General features: G+C 44.0%; 1 protein-coding gene across 3 annotated transcripts in view; it reads right to left on the bottom strand.

The window, feature by feature from the left end:
- LOC137872027 (cadherin-18) overlaps positions 1-19188 on the bottom strand; it is a 144803-nt gene that overhangs the window by 16128 nt on the left and 109487 nt on the right. For all 3 annotated transcript variants that reach the window (XM_068710223.1, XM_068710222.1, XM_068710224.1), the window contains 5 exons: positions 13273-13440; positions 12251-12438; positions 11218-11471; positions 6549-6685; positions 2853-2974 (listed from right to left, as the gene is read on the bottom strand). In XM_068710223.1, coding sequence (XP_068566324.1) covers positions 2853-2974; positions 6549-6685; positions 11218-11471; positions 12251-12438; positions 13273-13440 — 869 coding nt within the window. The remainder of the gene's footprint in view (positions 1-2852; positions 2975-6548; positions 6686-11217; positions 11472-12250; positions 12439-13272; positions 13441-19188) is intronic.

Below are 19188 nucleotides of genomic sequence, written 5' to 3'. Positions count from 1 at the left end.
GAGTTCCTCTGACCTACAGCCATCTTGGTCTCGCAACACTTTCTCCTTCTACCTCGATGCTGCCAGAAAAAAAGACGCAAGGATCTCACAACAACACGGGCGCTCTCAGGGCAACCTCACTGCCACTTTGGTCAACTTGCTCCTCCTAATTGGTGAAGAGACACAGTGAGAGCAGGCAGAGAGACGGCCTCGAGAGAGGAAAAACGACCCGATGGCTCTTGTCACCACGGGGAGTTCTTCTCTGCAGTGTGAGATTTGGGGCGTTGTTGCGCTCAGGACAGGAATGTCACCGGCGCCGTGGTCCCGATGCCCTTCTGAAAAACGTATGCCCACCGGCCTCGATGCCCCGCCTGCACCGCTGCCTCGTTCCTGTCGATACCGTTTGTAGACAACTAGTGTCTTTCGTTGAGATCCTGAGCCTGGTGTGAACCACAGGTAAACCGGGGCAATTTGTGACAATTTGACGTGTGCCGCTGGAGCTGATGGGGGCGGCTGTAGCTCAGCGGGTAGAGAGGGTCGTCCTTTCGCCACAAAAGACGACCTGCTCCAGCACCTCAACGATCGATCCCCAGCTCCTCCTCGTCCGCATGTCCTACTGTCCTTGAAAGAGACACTGAACCCAAACGTTGCTCCCTGGACGCGTCACAGCAGCCCACTGCTGCTAAATGCACAGGGTGGATTAAATGTACCTCTGGTGTGTATATGGTTATTGTAATTATCTTCGTGTTCTACAGACAAACCAGGCGAGCCACAGTGCGTCTCAGAAGCTAATCCGCTAATCTCTAGGAGAAGAAATGCAAGCATTCACCCCTGCTGTATATGAAGTATAGATACACGATAATTACCAGGATGAATGTCTTTTTTATGAACCGGAATCTTTCATGATCGGACTTTCAACGGTAAAAACGTTGTCAGCCGGCTACAGCACAATAAAGTGAATAAACTAAATAAATAAACTGAATTTTAGTATTAAAAACCACCAAAGGCCAAGTGGCTTTGTGCTTGTGCTCCTGGTGCAGAGTCAGGATGTGCTTTGAGGTTCCATGTCGAGGTTGACAGGGTGCCACCGGTGGGAGCTTTTTGGCCAGAGTTCTCGTTCTTTCAGGTAATACTGGCGACAAAGTTAAGTTGCGATCAATTTGTTTTCCATCAATGTGAAAAAGCAGCCAACTGCCACTTGATTAGTCTTAAAAAAAAAACAAAAAACAGGATAGCGGGACATCTAGAAAACCAGAGTAAGCAATACAATTGTCTGTTTGCTTGTAAATGGGTGCCTGAGGAAACATCACCACATGATTGTTTCCTGAGTGGGTGCAAAGTGGGTATTTTTCCATAATGCAAATTTTGGTTTAGAGGATAATGATAATGGATTTCTTAAGAAACATGTGAGCTCGTGTGGCTGCTCGGTGGTGGGTGTAGAAGTACTGTAGCATACGTCTAATATTTGCATTCAGTAATTAACGGTTGCAAACTGTTGAGCGGCACGCTGCTGTAATTGTTAAGTTGACCCGATTCCTCCTCTCGCGTTGAGGTTAGCGCATTTTAAAAAGTGCGTCACAGATTACTGAAAAGATGGAAATAAGAACCGAAAATACAAAAACACCAATGCACTCAAAAAAATACAATGATAAAACATGTAAAATAAAAACTAAATTAATAAAATGGAATACAAATATACAACGTAAATACAATAAAATAAGTGAATTAAATAATGTGCGTTTCCATAATCCATTATTTATCAAACCTGGCTGAATAGATCAGTTATAAGGTCACAGTTGCTTTTAAACACTGGAGCTATGTTTATGTGGATTTATAATGATGGACTTATAATGATAATAATGATGTATGTTCATTTCGATAACGGAGCACCCGGGAGTGTGTTCATGCATCTCACCGAGGCCGGCAATCAAAGACGAAGGGAAGCTGTGTTAGAGGTCATTTAATTAATGAATGGTTCCATTTTGCCGGAGTCCTGTTGCTATGGCTGCCCACAGTCCAATGCATCTTCAGGCCCGATTTACCGCAGAGATTCCACTCTTAATTGGAATTAGGTGATTTGACGGACAGCTGCCAACCCATAGGAAATACATGTATGAATGATATAAACATTCTAATCCAAAAATAATCTGAAACATTAACGAGCAGCTCTTTTCTCTCTCACACATGTCATGTGAATGTTGGTGAGCCACTGCCTCATTCATCCCCACTTAATCCCCGCGCCGAAAGAAAACCCCCGAGGCTGTAACGCAACCTTAATTCAAATTTAATGCAAACCTTAATTCAAACTTTTTTTTCTTCCACTGGCTAAAAACTATTAAAAATGTATTTAGTTGCGTCTTCCCCGCTCTTTACTCCATCATCCTTTTGCCCGAACTGCCCTTTCAGCCATTTCCACGCTGCGGATTGCTCTGCGTCTCTCAAAAACCTTCTTAATTTGAATGAATCAAAGACGACTGAGAGCAAGTTGGAATGAGCTTCGATTTAGAGCCGTCATGGTTTGCTGCTGAGATACTCGTTTCCAATGAGGGATGATCGAGCAGCTCCCCCCCACCCCCACCCCACCCCCCCACCCCACCCCACCGATGCCTTTACAGTTTCTTACTGCTCAGCTCTCAGTGAGCCACCCAAAACTGCTGAGGGAAACAATAGCTGAGTGCAGAATGCATGCAGTCGATGCATCTGAGGTTAATGCACAGCGCCCGGGAACTTCGAGGCGTGCGAGCGTTGTGTGTGTGTGTGTGTGTGTGTGTGTGTGGAGAGAGCTGCGAGCGGATAGAGGGCGAGAAGGAGAGCAGAGGTGGGCGGCGCTTATTTAATTTTTTTTTTTTCTAGGCTGAATCCGAGACGCTCACCTGTCCCGGCCTTGAGCTCTCGCACACGATGACCTCCTCGTCCGCGGCTATTTCTGGCGGGTTGTCGTTCACGTCCAGCACCTGGACTGTAACGGGAACGTGGCTGAGAAGGCTGGGGTTGTCTGCAGCAGAGGGAGAGAAACAAGCGTTTGGTGAAAGTCAAACGTAAAGAACTTAATGACAAAGTGGAGCATCGACGCTGTGATTTCAAACTGGGACACACTGTGCTCTCCTCTTGTTAGGCTGCTCATGGGTTTTGTCTTAAGACTCCGCCTGCTATGAAAGCGCTGAGGAACGCAACGTTGCAGAAGGCAATTTTGTATATTAAAGCACATCTGATCATCTTTGTGCAGCGTTTTTCGTGTTCCCAGTTGGTGAAGCTGGGTTGTGATGCATTATTTGGCCCCCTTTGCGCTGCACGAGCGACTCGCGGGGCGTGCGAATCAAACGGCCTTCCTTCCTTCATTTTAATATAACGCAGCAGCCTTTAATGGCAACAAAATAGCCTACTAATTCACTGAGATAGGCGAACTGCGGTATGTGTGCCGTGCGGTGGACACTGTATCCGTGAAGCATCACGGTGCCATGAGGGCAGTAATGTCGAGCGAAATGTTTAGGTTACTTTGCGTTTGAATACAATTAAGTATAAATGCTCTGGTGAGGAGGGGGGGGGGGGGTTCTCTTCTTCATTGTGCCCGTGTGCACCTCTGCGTCGCTGAGCACACATATGCAGGTGGGTGAAATAAAATCATTAATGAGTTTTTTTTTTGTTTTTTTTAGACATTTTTGGATAAAGTACCTGCAGCAAGAAACGATGTGGGTGTTCAGAGAGAAGCTGCGTGCGTTAACGCTCAGCAGAGTAGCTGCAGTGATTATTCAAATCTCTTTGTTTCAAAAATGACATGTAAGGGAGCTTTATTCATTAATTTGTTTTGACACAACTGTCACTGCTTCCCAAAAATCAATGGTTTTGAGCAGACACTCCTCGTGCGCTTCAGTTACCACCAACCCACTGAAGACGCAAATAACATCGCTGTAAAAGCGTTTGGCTATCGGCTCTTCAACAAGGCTCGTTTTCATATCAATTTTGCGCCAATTTTATGAATATTACCTGGAATAAATACGTGCAAATAGCACAGGAGCAGGCACGCTTTGCTCTGCAGTGCAGTTAAGGATGCATTTTTCCATCTTGAGACGGTTTCTTTTTGTCTTATTTGCACAAGTTTAGCGGCTGCAAAAGCTGCACAACCCTTGTATTTTCACCCCGGTGTGATAAAGGTTTCCCATATATTACCGAAGGGCCCTAGAGCAAGGCATTCCACCCACAAACGCATACAGTACGAGGAGTGTGTAGCAGGACAACACGCTCGCTCAGCAAAACCTTGCTTGAATAGGAAAAAGTCCGGCAGGTGCGACAGTCTATTTAATTAATGTTTCCAGATTTTTTTTGTCTGCTTTATCTTTTGCATTACATTTTCCATACGTGGTATATTTCCAGCGCCTGAAGAAGGTCTCACATTGCACCAATAAGTCAAAGTCACACATTCATACTTTAAATTCACTCATTCACTACAGTCCGGCTACATTAGAAGGTCCAAAGTGTCCTGCTTTGTGTCGTCGCTCATTCAGAGTTGTATAAATGTATTGTTCCGTTCTTTTGACTACGTCTCGGCCTGTAACTGTACCCTTGAATACCGAGGAGAGGCGAGCGGATACAGAACCATTAGCATGCAGCACCTCTGTCGGTCGGCAAGAGATTTGCCTAATTGTGATTACAAATTACCCAAGTTACCTGATAACAATTCTAGAATTTAGCCGGGCCTGCATTGATTTAATTAATTTTCAATGTAGAGAAGGACATTGAAACAATTGGGACTAATTTGATTTTGGAGTTAATTATAAGAAAAATACACTCTAATGGAATTTGTATACATTCTAATCAATATGCAAATGAGCTCCTTCATCCTTGTTTTCTCCAGACTTTAATTGTTACTTTAGCTATTAACTCATCTGTTACTGGGCTGTGTTTAAATACCGTTAGCGAGTATGATGCTACTGTTCAAAATGCTATTAAAACATCTTGCGGTATATAGGAAAAGTGCACTGAACTGCACCATGCTTTCTGTTAACTATCGACAAGAGACGGACCTCCGATGGTACTGATTAAGAATCATGAGGTTACAAAACAAATACGTTTCTTTGTTGAAAGCTGTGTCTGAAGTGGCATTATTTCACTGCATGTAAATTGGATAGAGGCTCTTCACTGTGACCCTTAAATGCAATTTAGCAGACTAGTTAGAGTCAGAGGAACGAGCAAAGAGGAAGCAGAGACACTGAGCCGGTTAGCTGAATAGCTGCAGGCAACAGCAGTTATTGCAGTTGTGAGGGTTCGAACACTTCTGCCCCTTGTTTCTGTGCGTTCTTTCCAAATGTGTGATCGGTGGAATGCATCCTTAACTTTGCTGCCAATCAAAATGGAATTCCATGCTCCTCCGTATTTTATACTTTTGGCCCAAAAAATTGGCTCCTTTTTTAACGCAAATGAGCCTCAATACAAAAACAGTCCAACCACAAAGATCAGATCAAATAGCCACACGCAGTTACGGCGAAATTATCAGCGTCCTCAGAGACTGAAGAACATGAATTAGATCTCTGTCACGTTTACATTCCTTAAGGTTTAGAGGAAAGCCTCGTCGGTCAGGACCTGTAGCTCGCTGTCTAAAAAGAAGCCTTTTTCTTCTTCTCTCTGCCATTTCTCTTGCAATCAGCCGCAAAACTGAGGGCATGGCGTTATACACTTTGCGGTGAGCGAGGCACAAAACGTGGTGGTGCCATCCGGTCTTTGTGGATTCGCCCACGAGAGTCCTGCAGTGGATGTGAAACGGCGTTTCCCGTTGAAGTGAGTTTGATCAAACCAGTGAAGGGGAATATCTAAACGGCGCCGGTGGTTTTATTCTGTTGGTAGCGGTAACAGTGTTCAGTGGAGATTCATAAAGCCATTTCTTTTTTATGGATCGCTTCTTTTTGTTGATATTGATTTTGACTCCAATTTTACACGCTGTGATTTTGAACCCGGACTGCTCTCTGACTCTACGATCCCCTCAGGGTGTCTTGTTATCTTGTGGGGAAGGTGGAAAGGAAAAAAAAAAAAAAGCCTCTGGGTAGAACTATGGCACCTATCATTGCTTTTGACTTCCTAGTCTTTAAATCATGCTGTCGTAGCACAAAGCATAGCACCCCGTGATTTCAATGCAATTCTGATACCGATTTACAACGTCTCCCGTTAGCTCGGGGCGACGCAAGATGAGTGTGGAAAGCAAGAGCAATCTATTTTAACTGCTTCTTTTAGGCAACTGGATAATAGCATTGTGTGTGTTTACTACAGTGCCCGAAGGGGTCAGACACACTGGCTTTTTAAATATGTATATGTTAGAAGGTGACACGTATGTACAGCCATTTTTAAATATAAAGATAATTCAAAGACAAAGATCCTCTAAACATGATGAAATTGTGTGTCTGCAATTACATTACAATAAGGGAAGAAGTCTCCAGACTTTCTTAAACTATGCAAAATGAAAATTAAATCTGAATCCGTTTGTTCAACCATCATCTGCTCACTCACACGAGAGCATCACGTTTACTCCCCCCCCCCCTTGTAAACACTGTGTTTATGGAAAGCGACCGGGGGTTACCTACCAACCTCCGAGGCCATCACGGTGATGTTGTGCCAAGCCATGTCCTCTCTGTCCAGAGGCTGCGTCGCCCGTATGAGTCCACTGCTCTCATCGATTCTGAAGTACCTCAGTCCTTCCTCTTTGCTGTCCAGGAAGTACCTGTTAGGGAAGGAACAATATGATCTTATGTATCCACTCCAAATGCATCCTGAAAAAAGTAAACGCGGTGATGGAAAAAGAATAAGAGTTTAGGCAGATTTTTCTTAATTTACTGGTTGAAAGACGTCAAGATTTTCAGGTTACACTGAGCTAAATGTGCTCGAGAAGTCATGTTTTTGTACCATTGTTTCCACTGCATTTATTTGACTGCACTGCTTCACATTGCATCATATAGTATAGTGTGATGTGCCTTTACAACTGCTTTATGCCCACTTTGAACAATAACTTCTTCAGGTCTTTTGACCCACTGTAGAGCCACAGAGGACATTAAGCGTCTGTTTGTCACAGGCTGTTGCTCGAATGGTAGAGGGCCCCTTTAAGTCACACAGTGCTTGGTTAAACGCCTCTGGTGCAGGTTCTTCAGCCCTGGCTTTAGCTCACCAATTGCACCGAGGCCTTGGAAATCACATATTTACTTACTTTTCTTTATATTATATTTGGCAACTAAATACATCAATCCAGAAAACAAATAAACCTTACATTGACGATAAGAGATCCAGAAGACCAGAAGCGTGCAGTGAAATGAATAAAGTGCAGACACAGCGCAAGTGGAAGGGGGGGGGATGTTCTCACGCTGCTTTGATTATCAGCGCACGGGTAGAATAGTTCCCGCTGCTTTTAAATGGACTTTAGGCCTCGAAAGAATGTTCTGAAAATACATATTTCTAAGTCAAGAGCAATTATCTTCAATTTTTAATAATGACAAAAGGCGATGTTCTGCTGGCAGCGTGTTTGCACTGTTGTAATGGCTTTCTAGCAACGCTGTTATCCAACTAGAAGCAGAGCAGCCTGTGGCATACAAAGCAGAAATGGGCTCAGCCGCTCCCCTCATGAGTTCAAGCACGAAATGAGCATTGACTGTGTATTCCCTAATTTATCTCCTAATGACCTATTTACACCTTTAATCCGGCATTCATTCATTCTCCTGAGTAATATAGCTAAGTCGACAATTTTCAATTGGCATGAGAGACGGAAACGGTATAGGGGTATTAATGCCAGGATTGCATTTATTTGAAATAATAAACTATTTTCTTTTTTTAGCTTGGATTGCTTACAAGTGTACCCAGCAGCCTCGGTAGAAATGCTGTCATGATTTATTAAAAGCTCAGGCTCATAAGAGCGTGAAGGCTCTCCAGCAGTAAGAGAGTTTAGGTGCTAAGCATTTGCTTTGTCAAGATTAAAAAACGTGGGTTTTTTTGGGCTTGTAGGGGAAAATAAAAAACAACACTTTAATTACTGCTTCTGGTGATGAATCTTATTTGTTTTAAAGTAAGAATATTTGATTTATTTTCTTATTCATGTAGAAAACTAGAAAAAGTACAGGACGTGTTGTATCGTGTAATGATTATTTTCCTGAAATATCTTTTCTTTTCTTCAGCTAACATCAGGTTTTGGAATCAAACGCCCCTGAATCAAACAACAGCTGATGCTTGTGTGCAGATTCCCGTTTGTTCCGTAGCTAATAGCCCCCCCCCTTACTCTGGCATTCTGGGAAATATAGGGAATTCAAACTGAAATACAATATTTGTTTTGTTTTCATCGTAGCCTTGGAGCGCACTGAACATCAACACGACTAAACGCTGACAGTCCTGCAGCCCAGCAAGGTGGTAATGCTTGATACACAAAAACACAAAAACAAACTTGTTAGACGGACGAAAACAGGAAAAGCTACTTTTTTGGCACCTTTTCCAATTCTCAACAACACGCATCAAACAAGCTGACTGGTCTAACCTGCAGTGTGTAAGACGGACATACAACAAACTATTTGTACTCTTGTACAAGTGTTTACTACGTGTTTTAGCCTCAATCTCTTTGTCATTTGAACGTTAGCATGTTAGCATTAAATGTGGAAGTGTGAGTTTGGACCTGTTGGTGGCGCTAGATGATCTCATTTTAAGGTATTACACTATGAGCTGGCTGGGGATCATTATCTGTGTTCAACTGGACTTTCTCTTTAATGCTCTATTTCTTTTCTTTCACATGGAATGCCAAAATAACGTAACAAAAAAAAGCTGCCTTTTTCAGAGCCAGGTGGATTTTTTTTTCTGAGCTTTCGGCACCGTGAATAAAGTCAACAACAAACCAGGTTGTGCTGCGTAACGGACATATTTACGACGTACACTAGTGAGGCTCCGTAGTCCAGACTGGGACAGCAACGTTGTGACCAGGTCCACCGTTTCCGTTCATACCTTTCACAAAAAAAGCTCGAGACATATAAAGTGCACTGCATAGCTGTTTACCAGAGGAAACTAAAAGTCACTCAGAGCATTTCCCCCACAGGAAGCTCAATAAAACAGCTGAGAGCAGCTCTGGCTGTACAACACTTTAGCTCAGACAGACTGCTAGACGCTGCTCTGGTTCAAAAGCGCCCCGGTAGTCGGTCCTCTGCCTACGCAACTCTATCCAAACCTTTTTATTGAAAAAGTGCTGCAACTGTTGCAAACAGCAGTGATGCATTTGTTTCCATTTCATCTTCATATTTTCAAAAATGCACAACTTTCCTTTTTCCGTGGTATGATATTACAGCTGTTTCCACTTCAAGTAAAATGCATGATGAGTTAATAGAAGGCTGACTTAAAAGTAACCCAGGCCGACCGAGATGTTTTCACAGCTGCTCTGCTGATAATGTCAACCAGAGGTAATGAGCCATCAAGGCGTTCTTTGGCTATTTAGATGTCAATTTTAGACCAACATTTAAAATGTCACTTCGACAACATGTTTGTTTCGTTGCACGCATGGCCGGGCCCTCTGATGATCCCTCCTGCATGCTGATGCCTACACAGGGAGCGGCGGCGCGGTTCTTTAGCTTTTTTTTTCTTCTTCTTCTCCGGGTTCAAGTGGCTGCCGTGGAAATACCGCCCTCGTCTCCCGTTTGGCGAACGTTCGGGAGCGGTGAAACTCGGGAACGGTCGAAGGAACGACGTATCCCACAAAGGAGAGCAAAGGGAACTCTGACGCAGATTGCCTTCTTGTTCCAGCGAATCATTCACAGAGTCTTAAGATTGAGAAGATCGTTTTTTTTCCCCCCACGTCGTCCTCGCATTTTCAAATTACAGTCATTAAGGACCGCAGAGCTCGCCTTGTCTAAAACAGGGAGGACGGCGGCACGGCCATAAGTCATGTGCTAAGAACACCCCTGGGCTCTGCACCCTATGGCAAAAGCTTTCCTGTGATCCTATAACACATAATAGCAGCATAACTGTGTCTTAATGATATATCAGCAAGAATTAATCTCATGAGGACGTCCGTGTTTACAGCTACTCCATCATTTAACGCCGGGGCTAAAGAGGGAATTCAGATGAACACAAGCAGTGCAGAGCTGCTCGAGTGCAATGTCACGAAGCAAAAGGTACCTGTGCAGAGCTAAAAAACCCTCGGATTAGCCCACTGCCTGAGGCCAGTATCAATCTGTTTCAACAGTTCCCAAGCATGTGTTTAGAGCGCATACTAATGTGCTCAGCAGTTGTACCGCTTCGGGTTACTCTTGCAGACTTTGCAGACAAAATAACTAACGACGGTGCAAAAAAAAAATAAAAAATGAGGATACACAATGCATGTTGTTGCATTTGTACACGTTAAAGGCGTGTGCATAGGAGCAGGAACAGACAAGGCGCTACTAAAGAAAATGCAGTGCATCCGTTTAACATTATGCTCTGTAGTGGCGGTTCAAAGACGTCTGAAAAATCCTCAATTTGGCAGAATCGGAATTGTCATATGGCGCTTAAAGACACAGGCTACTGCATATGTTGAACATGCATGACGAGTGACATATACTGTACATGTGCAAACCACAGCGTCATAGCTTCAAATGCTTATCCTCCCAATTATATGGGGCAGAGATATGACATGCAAATCTGGGTTTTAGTTAGACAAACATTTCTTGGAGGCATAAATAATCGTATTAGCTAGACTTAAAACCTCGAGGGGCGGATCTACAGCACCTCACTTTTTTTGCAGCAAAAGACATCTCAGTGGTAAACCTGAATGCCAGAAAAGAAAACTCTGATCAAAAGATGAATACATGAATACATAAGCGAGTAATTCCCAGTGAAGCTGTGAGCGATTTGGCAAAATCTCGATTCTCATCAACAATCTTGCAAGGCGAACGTACGCTTTACCAACTACTTAAGCAGATGTGTGTAACCGTTCTTCATGGGGCTTTATGAGGCTGGTATGCTTCTAAAATTTGGCGACTAATTAGCTGACGAAGTGAGAGTGGCTGCATTGGCTGCCAGGCACATCTGCAAGAGCACTGAGCCTCAAAATCAGCCTCATAATATAAGTAACCTCCACTCTCACCCTTTGCTCTTTTGCAGTGGGCTTGTCTGATATTTCTCAACGAGAGAAGCGGTAGATCTTCAATTATACCCATTGGTGCACAACTAATAAGACAGTATGCCTACAGAGCTGGTCCGCCTCTGCACATTTGTAATCTTCTCGGCAGATCGTATAGGAGTTAAAAGTTGTCTTACCTGACAGGACTGTTCCTGCTGTCGGGGTCTCGAGCCGTTACAACGCCCACCTCTGTGCCGCTGGGAGAGTTCTCGTATACGTCCATGATGTAATGGTCTATGGAAAAGACCGGGGCTTCGTCCACATCCCCGACGGTGATTTTAAGGGTGGCGGTGTCTTTGAAAGAGCCGAGATAGGAGAAACGAGGATCCACGTGTGTGTTCGTGCCCTCGATGTGGAGAGTGTAGGTCTTCTTTCTCTCGTAGTTCAGAGGCTGTCGGGGGGGGGTGGGGGGGGGGCATCATTAGCACACTAGAGCTGTCAGATTAATGCCATGCTGGTTGATAAACAAATAACGCAGTGGAATCAGATGTCTTAACTGCATGTAGAACGTTAGAATCCTGTGAACATCGTAAACCTCTTAGACGTACACTTCCGATGCATTCTTCTTCTTCTTCTTCTTCTACTCTTTTATTGGAGCATTATTGGAGCTATCTTTTTAAGTTCCACCAACTGTTACCGCTCTCTGCATACGGCAGCATTGTGTAAGCATGAGCGTCCTCATGTGCTGGTTAATCATTTGATATGAGGACCTGTTTTATGGTACCACTCCAGAATACACCTTTTCAAAAGGGGGAACATCGTGGAACACACACTTTCTTTCTTTTCTCGCGCACATACAGATGGGTGTCCTGAGTGCAAAAAGACAACCTTTGCAAAGGTACAGCCATATTTTTTCCTCGCAAGCCAATTAGAGCAGCAGACTGGAGCTTGTTTCAGGAAGGTTTAAGGTCTTAAAGAGACAGGCGTTAAAACGGAGCCTTTGAGACAGAGGGTGATTACAGGTATATTCAGGCAAACAGTACAAGAAAAATAATGTGTTTTTTGAACATCAAAGCATGTAAACATGCTCTAATTAAAACCCCAAAATACCAGTGTGAACCTGACAATTAGTGTGTTATGTCCCCTTTAAGTAAGTGTTCAAGCAACACTGCTACACAGAGCTCTTTCCTCGTATATATATTTTACGGAGGGGTCACGTTTCTGTGTTACCTTTTTGAGGCTGATGACGCCCTCTCTCGTGTCCCTCTCCGTGGCTATGGAGAACATGTTGGCCCCCTCCGAGTTAATGATGCTGTACTTGATGTCTGCGTTGATGCCAAGGTCCTCATCGTTGGCTTTGATCTTCCCCACCGGCTTCCCGACTTGAGCCGATTCAGGGACGTACAGCTGGTAATTTTCTGTGGATAAACATGAATGCGTAAAATATATATATATATATATATATATATTTAAAACAGAAGCTGACTAGCCCCACAATTCGGACAACGTTGATGGTATTCACTGCAGCACAGAATGAAAATCTCCGAGCTCTGGGGGATCGTGCTTGGTGGACAACAAAAACAACATAATCACAACTTTATCATTACTTATATTCATTATTAAAATGGGGGAAATTCAGACTGCAAAACAAGAGGGTTTTGATGAATGCTAGTGTAATTTAGCTAATTATGGAAACATTTAACTGCAATATTAGACTACTGAGCCACACAATAATGAAGTATAATACATCACAGTGAGGAATGGTAAAGAGGTCTATGAGGGGGAGCTTCAATAATCCATGATCTGCTCTCTAAGACCCTCTAGGATTGATATATGGTTAATCATTGCATGCATGAATACATTATAATTAAAAGAGAATGTTGTCCCCGTTAAATACTGAACTGTTTCTTCTTTTCATTCAAAGCAGCAAAAACAGCAATAACCTGGTTGTCTTTTGTGTGCAGATGTGCTGCGTGAATGATTTTAAAAACAGCGTGTCTTCTACGACACAGAGCTCCTTTTAGAGACGCCGCTCAGGATCAGCCTCAGGCCTCTGCAGTGGAGGTCCTCTGCTTCAAATGCTTTTACAATTTCCAGCCAAAGCAACTCAATTCAACGTAACATACGTTGTGTAACACGTTAACTTTACGGTAGTTTGCGGTAGAGTTTCCAAATGGCCAAAGACAATGTAGCGTATCTTTCCAACCTAGCCATTGTTCACGTAGCTGTGGATTGTAACAATGCATACGCACTTTGGGGAAACATGGGCGGGTTGTCGTTGACGTCCGTCAGAGTGATGTTAATGGTGGTGGAGCCGGAGAGGCCTCCGACCTGGCCCGCCATGTCTTTGGCTTGGATGACAACGGTGTAGTGTTCTCTGGCTTCCCGGTCCATCTCGGATAAGGCAGTCCTGATGATTCCTGAGCGGAGGGAGGGAAACACACGTGAGCTAAAATAGGCGTGGATTTTTGAGAATAAAAAACAACAAAAAAAATAAATAAAATCAATTTCGGGATGAAGACGCAAAAAGAGATCACTGTTGAGAGAGTGAAGATAACACTGTTACTATTGTCAAGATGTTAGTATCATTGTCCTCGTGTTCTCCACAACAAATCGTCTTTCAGTCATGGACTACCCGTGCGGCACCGTATCACACTTCCCTTTTAAAGACCAACACCATGAAGCTGTGCTTCTTTCATCTGTGATTCTCCCGGTCTTTCATTGTCAAGGTTAGTCTTTCCTCACTTTTCATTATATTGGAAAATGACTATGCAACCTTGGGATCGGGGCAGAATGCAACTTTCTAAAAAAAAAAAAAAAAAAAGGCACAACCTCGATCACATTTATTACAACAATAACGGAGAGCAAACGCAACCGTGAACTTTCACAATGCTAACTCAGTGATATATGACCGCCCCTCTGCCCGCTGCACAGAGATTCCGTACACAGGTAAATTGCAACAACAAAAAAAAATAAGCCAAAAAGTCAGGCGGAGTACTTTCTTTGTGTAGGTGATTTATAGAATATAATAGCCGCATGTATTGCACACATTCTTTGTCGGTGTCTGTGTGGAGTCTTAACACGTCCGTCTGTGTTAGTGTTCTGTTTGTGTCTGTGTCTGTGCTGCAGGGTTAATTCGCCCATCTTAGCTCCTGAAACCACATCACCACATGGGGCCTGATTTAATATGTTCTACCAGTAACATCAGTGTTCTTTGGACATCTCGCTTTTTTTTTCCTCCCCCCCCAGAGACGAGACCCTCCGGCAACCATTGAACTGATGTTCTTGTGAACTTGTGAACCCTTCAATAATACATAGCGGCTGACAAGGGGAGCAGCGGGACCCGGCAGGAGAAGGGACGGCGTTGATCGCGGACGGTGGATGGATTGCCGTTGCTTCGCGTTGGGAGTGGAAAACGCAACAGAAGGCGACGTTCGACGAGAGGATGTCGCCAACGTCACTGAGGCCAGGTGAAAGCCGTAGACCGTGGGTAAGAAGGGGGCGTAGTCACAGCGGCCGTCGCCCGTTAGTTCAGCATTTTGGCCATCTTGGTTTTTGGTCCGTCACCACGTTGGTTTACGGGAACCAGAAGTGAACACAACACAACCGGTGGAGTCACCACAGATGCACGTTTATTAAGGCACTTCAGCACCGGTTTTCACGTTTTAAGAACCGGAGGTCGCCGCTTTGTGAAACATATTATTTACACCAAGTTTGGTTTGTGGAATCTTCTTACTGCCCCCCCCCCCCCCCTCACTGCTTATTTGCATTCTACTCTGGGAAGCAAGATGTGTGTATGTCATTGACTGCAACCGGCCCTCTTCACAAACACGGCTTCCTCACTTACCCTCACTATTACTACATGCACACGTGTTACAAAACATCCAGAGTATATCAGTTCAAAACCCTAACAACTTCAATTTCACAGAATGAAAAAAAAAAAAAATGTTTTTGAGTGAATTAATGCAGTTTCATGATTTTTCCTCATTTTCACCAAAGAGTCAGCTACAGCTGCGTTATACAACAGGTCAATTTTCCTCTTTGTTTCTCCGAGGCTCTATAGGCAGAATTAATCCACTGGCCTAAGGCAGAATAATCATTAAAAAGTAGGTTAAGGAGCAAGGCAGCCAACAGTATTAAGATCCAGGGATCTCAGGTCACACATCATCCGTCACACTGAGCTGCTGCTGCTGCTGCTGCTCAGGTCCACAAGAAGCAAATCAACAAAACAAAAGGGAATTATGTCATAGCTTCATAGATGCAGAATCTAACTATCACAGGCAATATGAATAAAAGAAGAGATATATGAGCAGAAGTTGTTGTACGGATTAGTGTTCCGCTGACATTTGCGTTTGAGATGTGACCTAATGTCACAATGTAACCTTTCAAAAAACGACCCGGAGACGGTGATGGCGTTCCCGTGAATGAGTTGTGATCAACTCCAACCTATTGATTCCTCTTCTTCATGTTCCTCTAGTGGCTGATGCGTGGAGACTTCTTTTCCATAGACATAGACAGAATCTGCCGGTTGAGGGGGGGGGGGGGGGGGTTTCAACGTACGACGTCAGCGTACTGCATGTCCTCAGATTCCTCTTTAAGGCTACACAGAAGTGCGAGTTGTTGGATGTCGGGGAGATAAAGCAAAAACAAGATTAAGCCACTTTCTTTGTGAGGTACTTTCAAACATATTGCGGTGATTCGGTGTGTTTTGTGCAGCAGCTCCGATAGTGTCGACTCCTGGTGCGCCGTGATTTAATGTGTCTTAGTTCTGCTTGCAAAAAAGAACAACCGTTAAGTGGGGCAGCAAGCTACGCAGACACTAATGTGTTGCAGGGGCTTTATTCCAGGAGACATCAAAGCAAATTCATTTACTTTGACTGTCAGGTAGATTCTTTTCTGACACAATATGAAAAATATATATATATATATATATTTCACAGCATTTATATCGTTTCCCTTTGCTCTTTTCATTGATTCATTCGATTGTTCAAGAATATAATGAGTTCTTCCTTGAAAAGCAATGACAGCGGTTGTATATTGTGGCTCCGGCGCTCGTTGAGTGATTAGCTTAATTAAATGGGAGAGGACCGACCTGCGAGTTGACGGCCAATAACACGTTTGGTACATTCTGCCTTTTTCAAACGCTGAAGAGAAGACGACAGACCGTACTCCGTTTGAACTCTGACGGAACAGATTAACACGCCGCCCTCCCTGTCGGCGATGCCGGAACTATGAGTTGAAACGGACACGAATATGTACGCCAGTGTTTACAATCGGGACCGTTGGGATTCTCTGCAATCTCAAAAGAGTCTGAAATATCTGTCTTCTTGTTGCAGTAAAGTATATATTGATAATGGACTTAATACAAGAGGTTCAAATTGTGCACTTCAAGAGAAAACACAGCTGTGCTCATTGGTTGCCGAGTGTTTTCACTTAAGCCGGGAAACGATTCATAGAAGTAGTAATAAAGACCGGGGGTGTCCGATATCCGATATCTGCGTTTCGTCTGTATTGTGTGCACTTGTTATATTTCAGTTTCTTGCGTTTTGCCGTCATCTACGGTTTCAGCACAGACCGCACTCACTCACCACGCCACCGCAAGGTCAACAAAAGCACTGAAAGTATTAATGTAATGTGCACAAAAGATTCACGGACGACGTGAACAAACGCTCAGCGGATACAGTTGATTCACTTTGAAAAAAGGGAGCGAGAAATTCCTTTTAAGACGGCGACGAGGTCAACAGAAGTACAGAAGTAACTTAATGCGATGCAGAGCTATTCAGTTGTTGAGCACATGCATTGGATTGATTTGAATAACTTCAATGTTCTTGAAGTGTGCACTCTGCAGCTGCGTTATTTAGGAAAACACATGGCATTGAGTCAGGAGTTAGTATCGGCAGATACTCAGGTTTTTATTAAACAGACCCTACAAGACTGCCTTATCGCAAATGCAAAAAAACTAAATGTGATAAGAAAGATTTAAAAAAACAAAACATGTAATGTTATAGAGATTTCCACTGCAACAAATCCACATGTGTATTAAAACGTTTCCAGAAAGCGGAGCCCAAGAACTCTTCATTTTTTTTTGGAGCCATGCTGTTATTTCTTCTTTTTAAATGTCAGCTCTCAGCATGGATCCACTTCTTTTTTTCCGCAGTTTCTAAACTAATCAAAGTGCTTGCAGCCACTTCCCTGTAATGATGCGAGCTCTGCAAACTCTATTTGAAGCCCCTTTTTGTTATTAACTGGTGTCTTAGCATTACTTAACCTGGGGTCCTTGAGACACACCAGACCTTGGCGAGTGGCCACACTTTCCATTAAACAACAGCAAGACGGATGATCTGACCTTTCAAGTCTCTTATTACGCCTTTACTCATGAAGGCGCAGCGCTCCCGAGCAATATTTCACGGCGCCCGGATTTAGGAACGACGAGCACACGCACTAAAAGTACGAGGTCTTCTTTTCTGGGCTCTGGGAATTCCACCGTAGCCCACACCGATGGAGATGATCTTCTGTCAATCATCGAAGCGAGCGATCAACAGGAGGAGAGATTTGTGAGTAAACACGTTCACAGCTGATGCAACGCGGCTACATGTGCAAACGTACTCTCGCTGAACTGCATTCAGTCTTGAATTTAATTATCTAACGCCATAGAAAATGCCACGAGGGTATTCTTTGGTATCTGAGAGGTATGCCGGTGCTTTGACACGAGGATCGCACACCCCTGAACCGCCTTCCCCGACCACTTCTGAACCGCAATACCTCAGACAGTCTCCGCTAAATCTCTACGGAGCCTGTGAGTTAATTTGGAAAATAATTGAGAAAGAGCTGACTTCCTTGAACCCTGGGCCCATTTGACACGGCGAGGTGGCTAGCCTTTTCCTCAACCTCCCCGGTCTATTAGAGTTGATACCATCGCAGCTATCCACCTCTTTGTCTGGCTGCAAACTTCTAAAGGAGGACAATCTCCTGGGTGAACAAAAAGGATTATAGGAGATTACTCGAGCACTCTTCAATCTCCAGCTTCAGGAATCTTTTTCGGCTCATCCAATACGATGTTATCCCTGCGTGCCTGCACTCGCACAGCATTCCTGGAGAAACGGTAGATAACGGGAACAACAGCAGCTATAAAAACAAAAACAAAAAATCTCAGAAATCATAACGGGAAATCTCCTCTTTTTACTCGCGTATCGGAGAACATATCTGATTGAGAATAATTGGTTGGTCCGCTCAAGAGTCTGCACTGATTGCAAAAGTGGCGCTGTATTCCTTGATTTATACCAGAGGTAAGGCTTAATCCGCGAACCGCAAAATAATGTCTTGATCTGTGTCAGCTCCTTCAATAAACTCGAACACTCCCAAATCCCAGATCAGCAGAGAAATTAGCCTATTTAGAATGCAAAAGGGACTTAGGGGTTCTGCGGTGTCGCGTTCCTTTGTGTGTGTGTGTGTGTGTGTGTGTGTGTGTGTGTGTGTGTGTGTGTGTGTGTGTGCCAGTGCTGATGTATTCGACTATGAGACTCGAGAGGGGGGGGGGAGAAACCCTGATGTCTCTGCGGGCAAGTGACAGATGCGCGGCAGCGATGGGAAAGACGGGAGTTACGACCCGACAATAAAAAGGATAAATGCAGCCGCCGTCTAAGTTGTACTTTTCCTGAGATATGGAAGGTGCTTATTAAAACTGCCGGCTCGCAGTTTTGAGATTTGCAAAAGCAAATGCGATCAAAGTTAATCCATCGCAGCGGATGCTTCTAACACAGTTAGCGTGTCACTTTAGCTAACTAGTCTGATGGCAAGTTAATATTGTAAGAGGTGTCAGACAAAAAGAATGAACCCGTCACATGTACATCCAGCCGCCATGTGCGACTTTCATCCCGTGTGATTTACACTCAGTGAGCCGACAGAGGTGCAGTCAGTCTGCCTAATGCCCCGTTGTCCTTGTGTATCCGCTCTTGTTATTGACCAAAATCCCCAGACAAGTCACAACACAAGCAGCAGGTAGTGGCGTTCAGGGTCCTTCTTAAAGGACAACTTGTCAGGATTTGTAGCTGTTGTCAACACGTTCTCACTGCAGACTCGTCAAATACCCCGGCTGGGTCAGTGGCCCTAAGCTTCAAACTAGCTCAAGCTTCAAAATAGGTACAGTTAAGGATGTGTCAGGGACAAAG

This window comes from Cebidichthys violaceus, unplaced genomic scaffold (assembly GCF_023349555.1).
Source record: "Cebidichthys violaceus isolate CVI_PGR_0920_01 unplaced genomic scaffold, fCebVio1.0.p SCAF_15, whole genome shotgun sequence".
In the NCBI taxonomy this organism is placed as follows: Eukaryota; Metazoa; Chordata; class Actinopteri; order Perciformes; family Stichaeidae; genus Cebidichthys; species Cebidichthys violaceus.
Note: the sequence above shows the minus strand (reverse complement) of the source record. Positions and strands in the feature narration are given on the sequence as shown.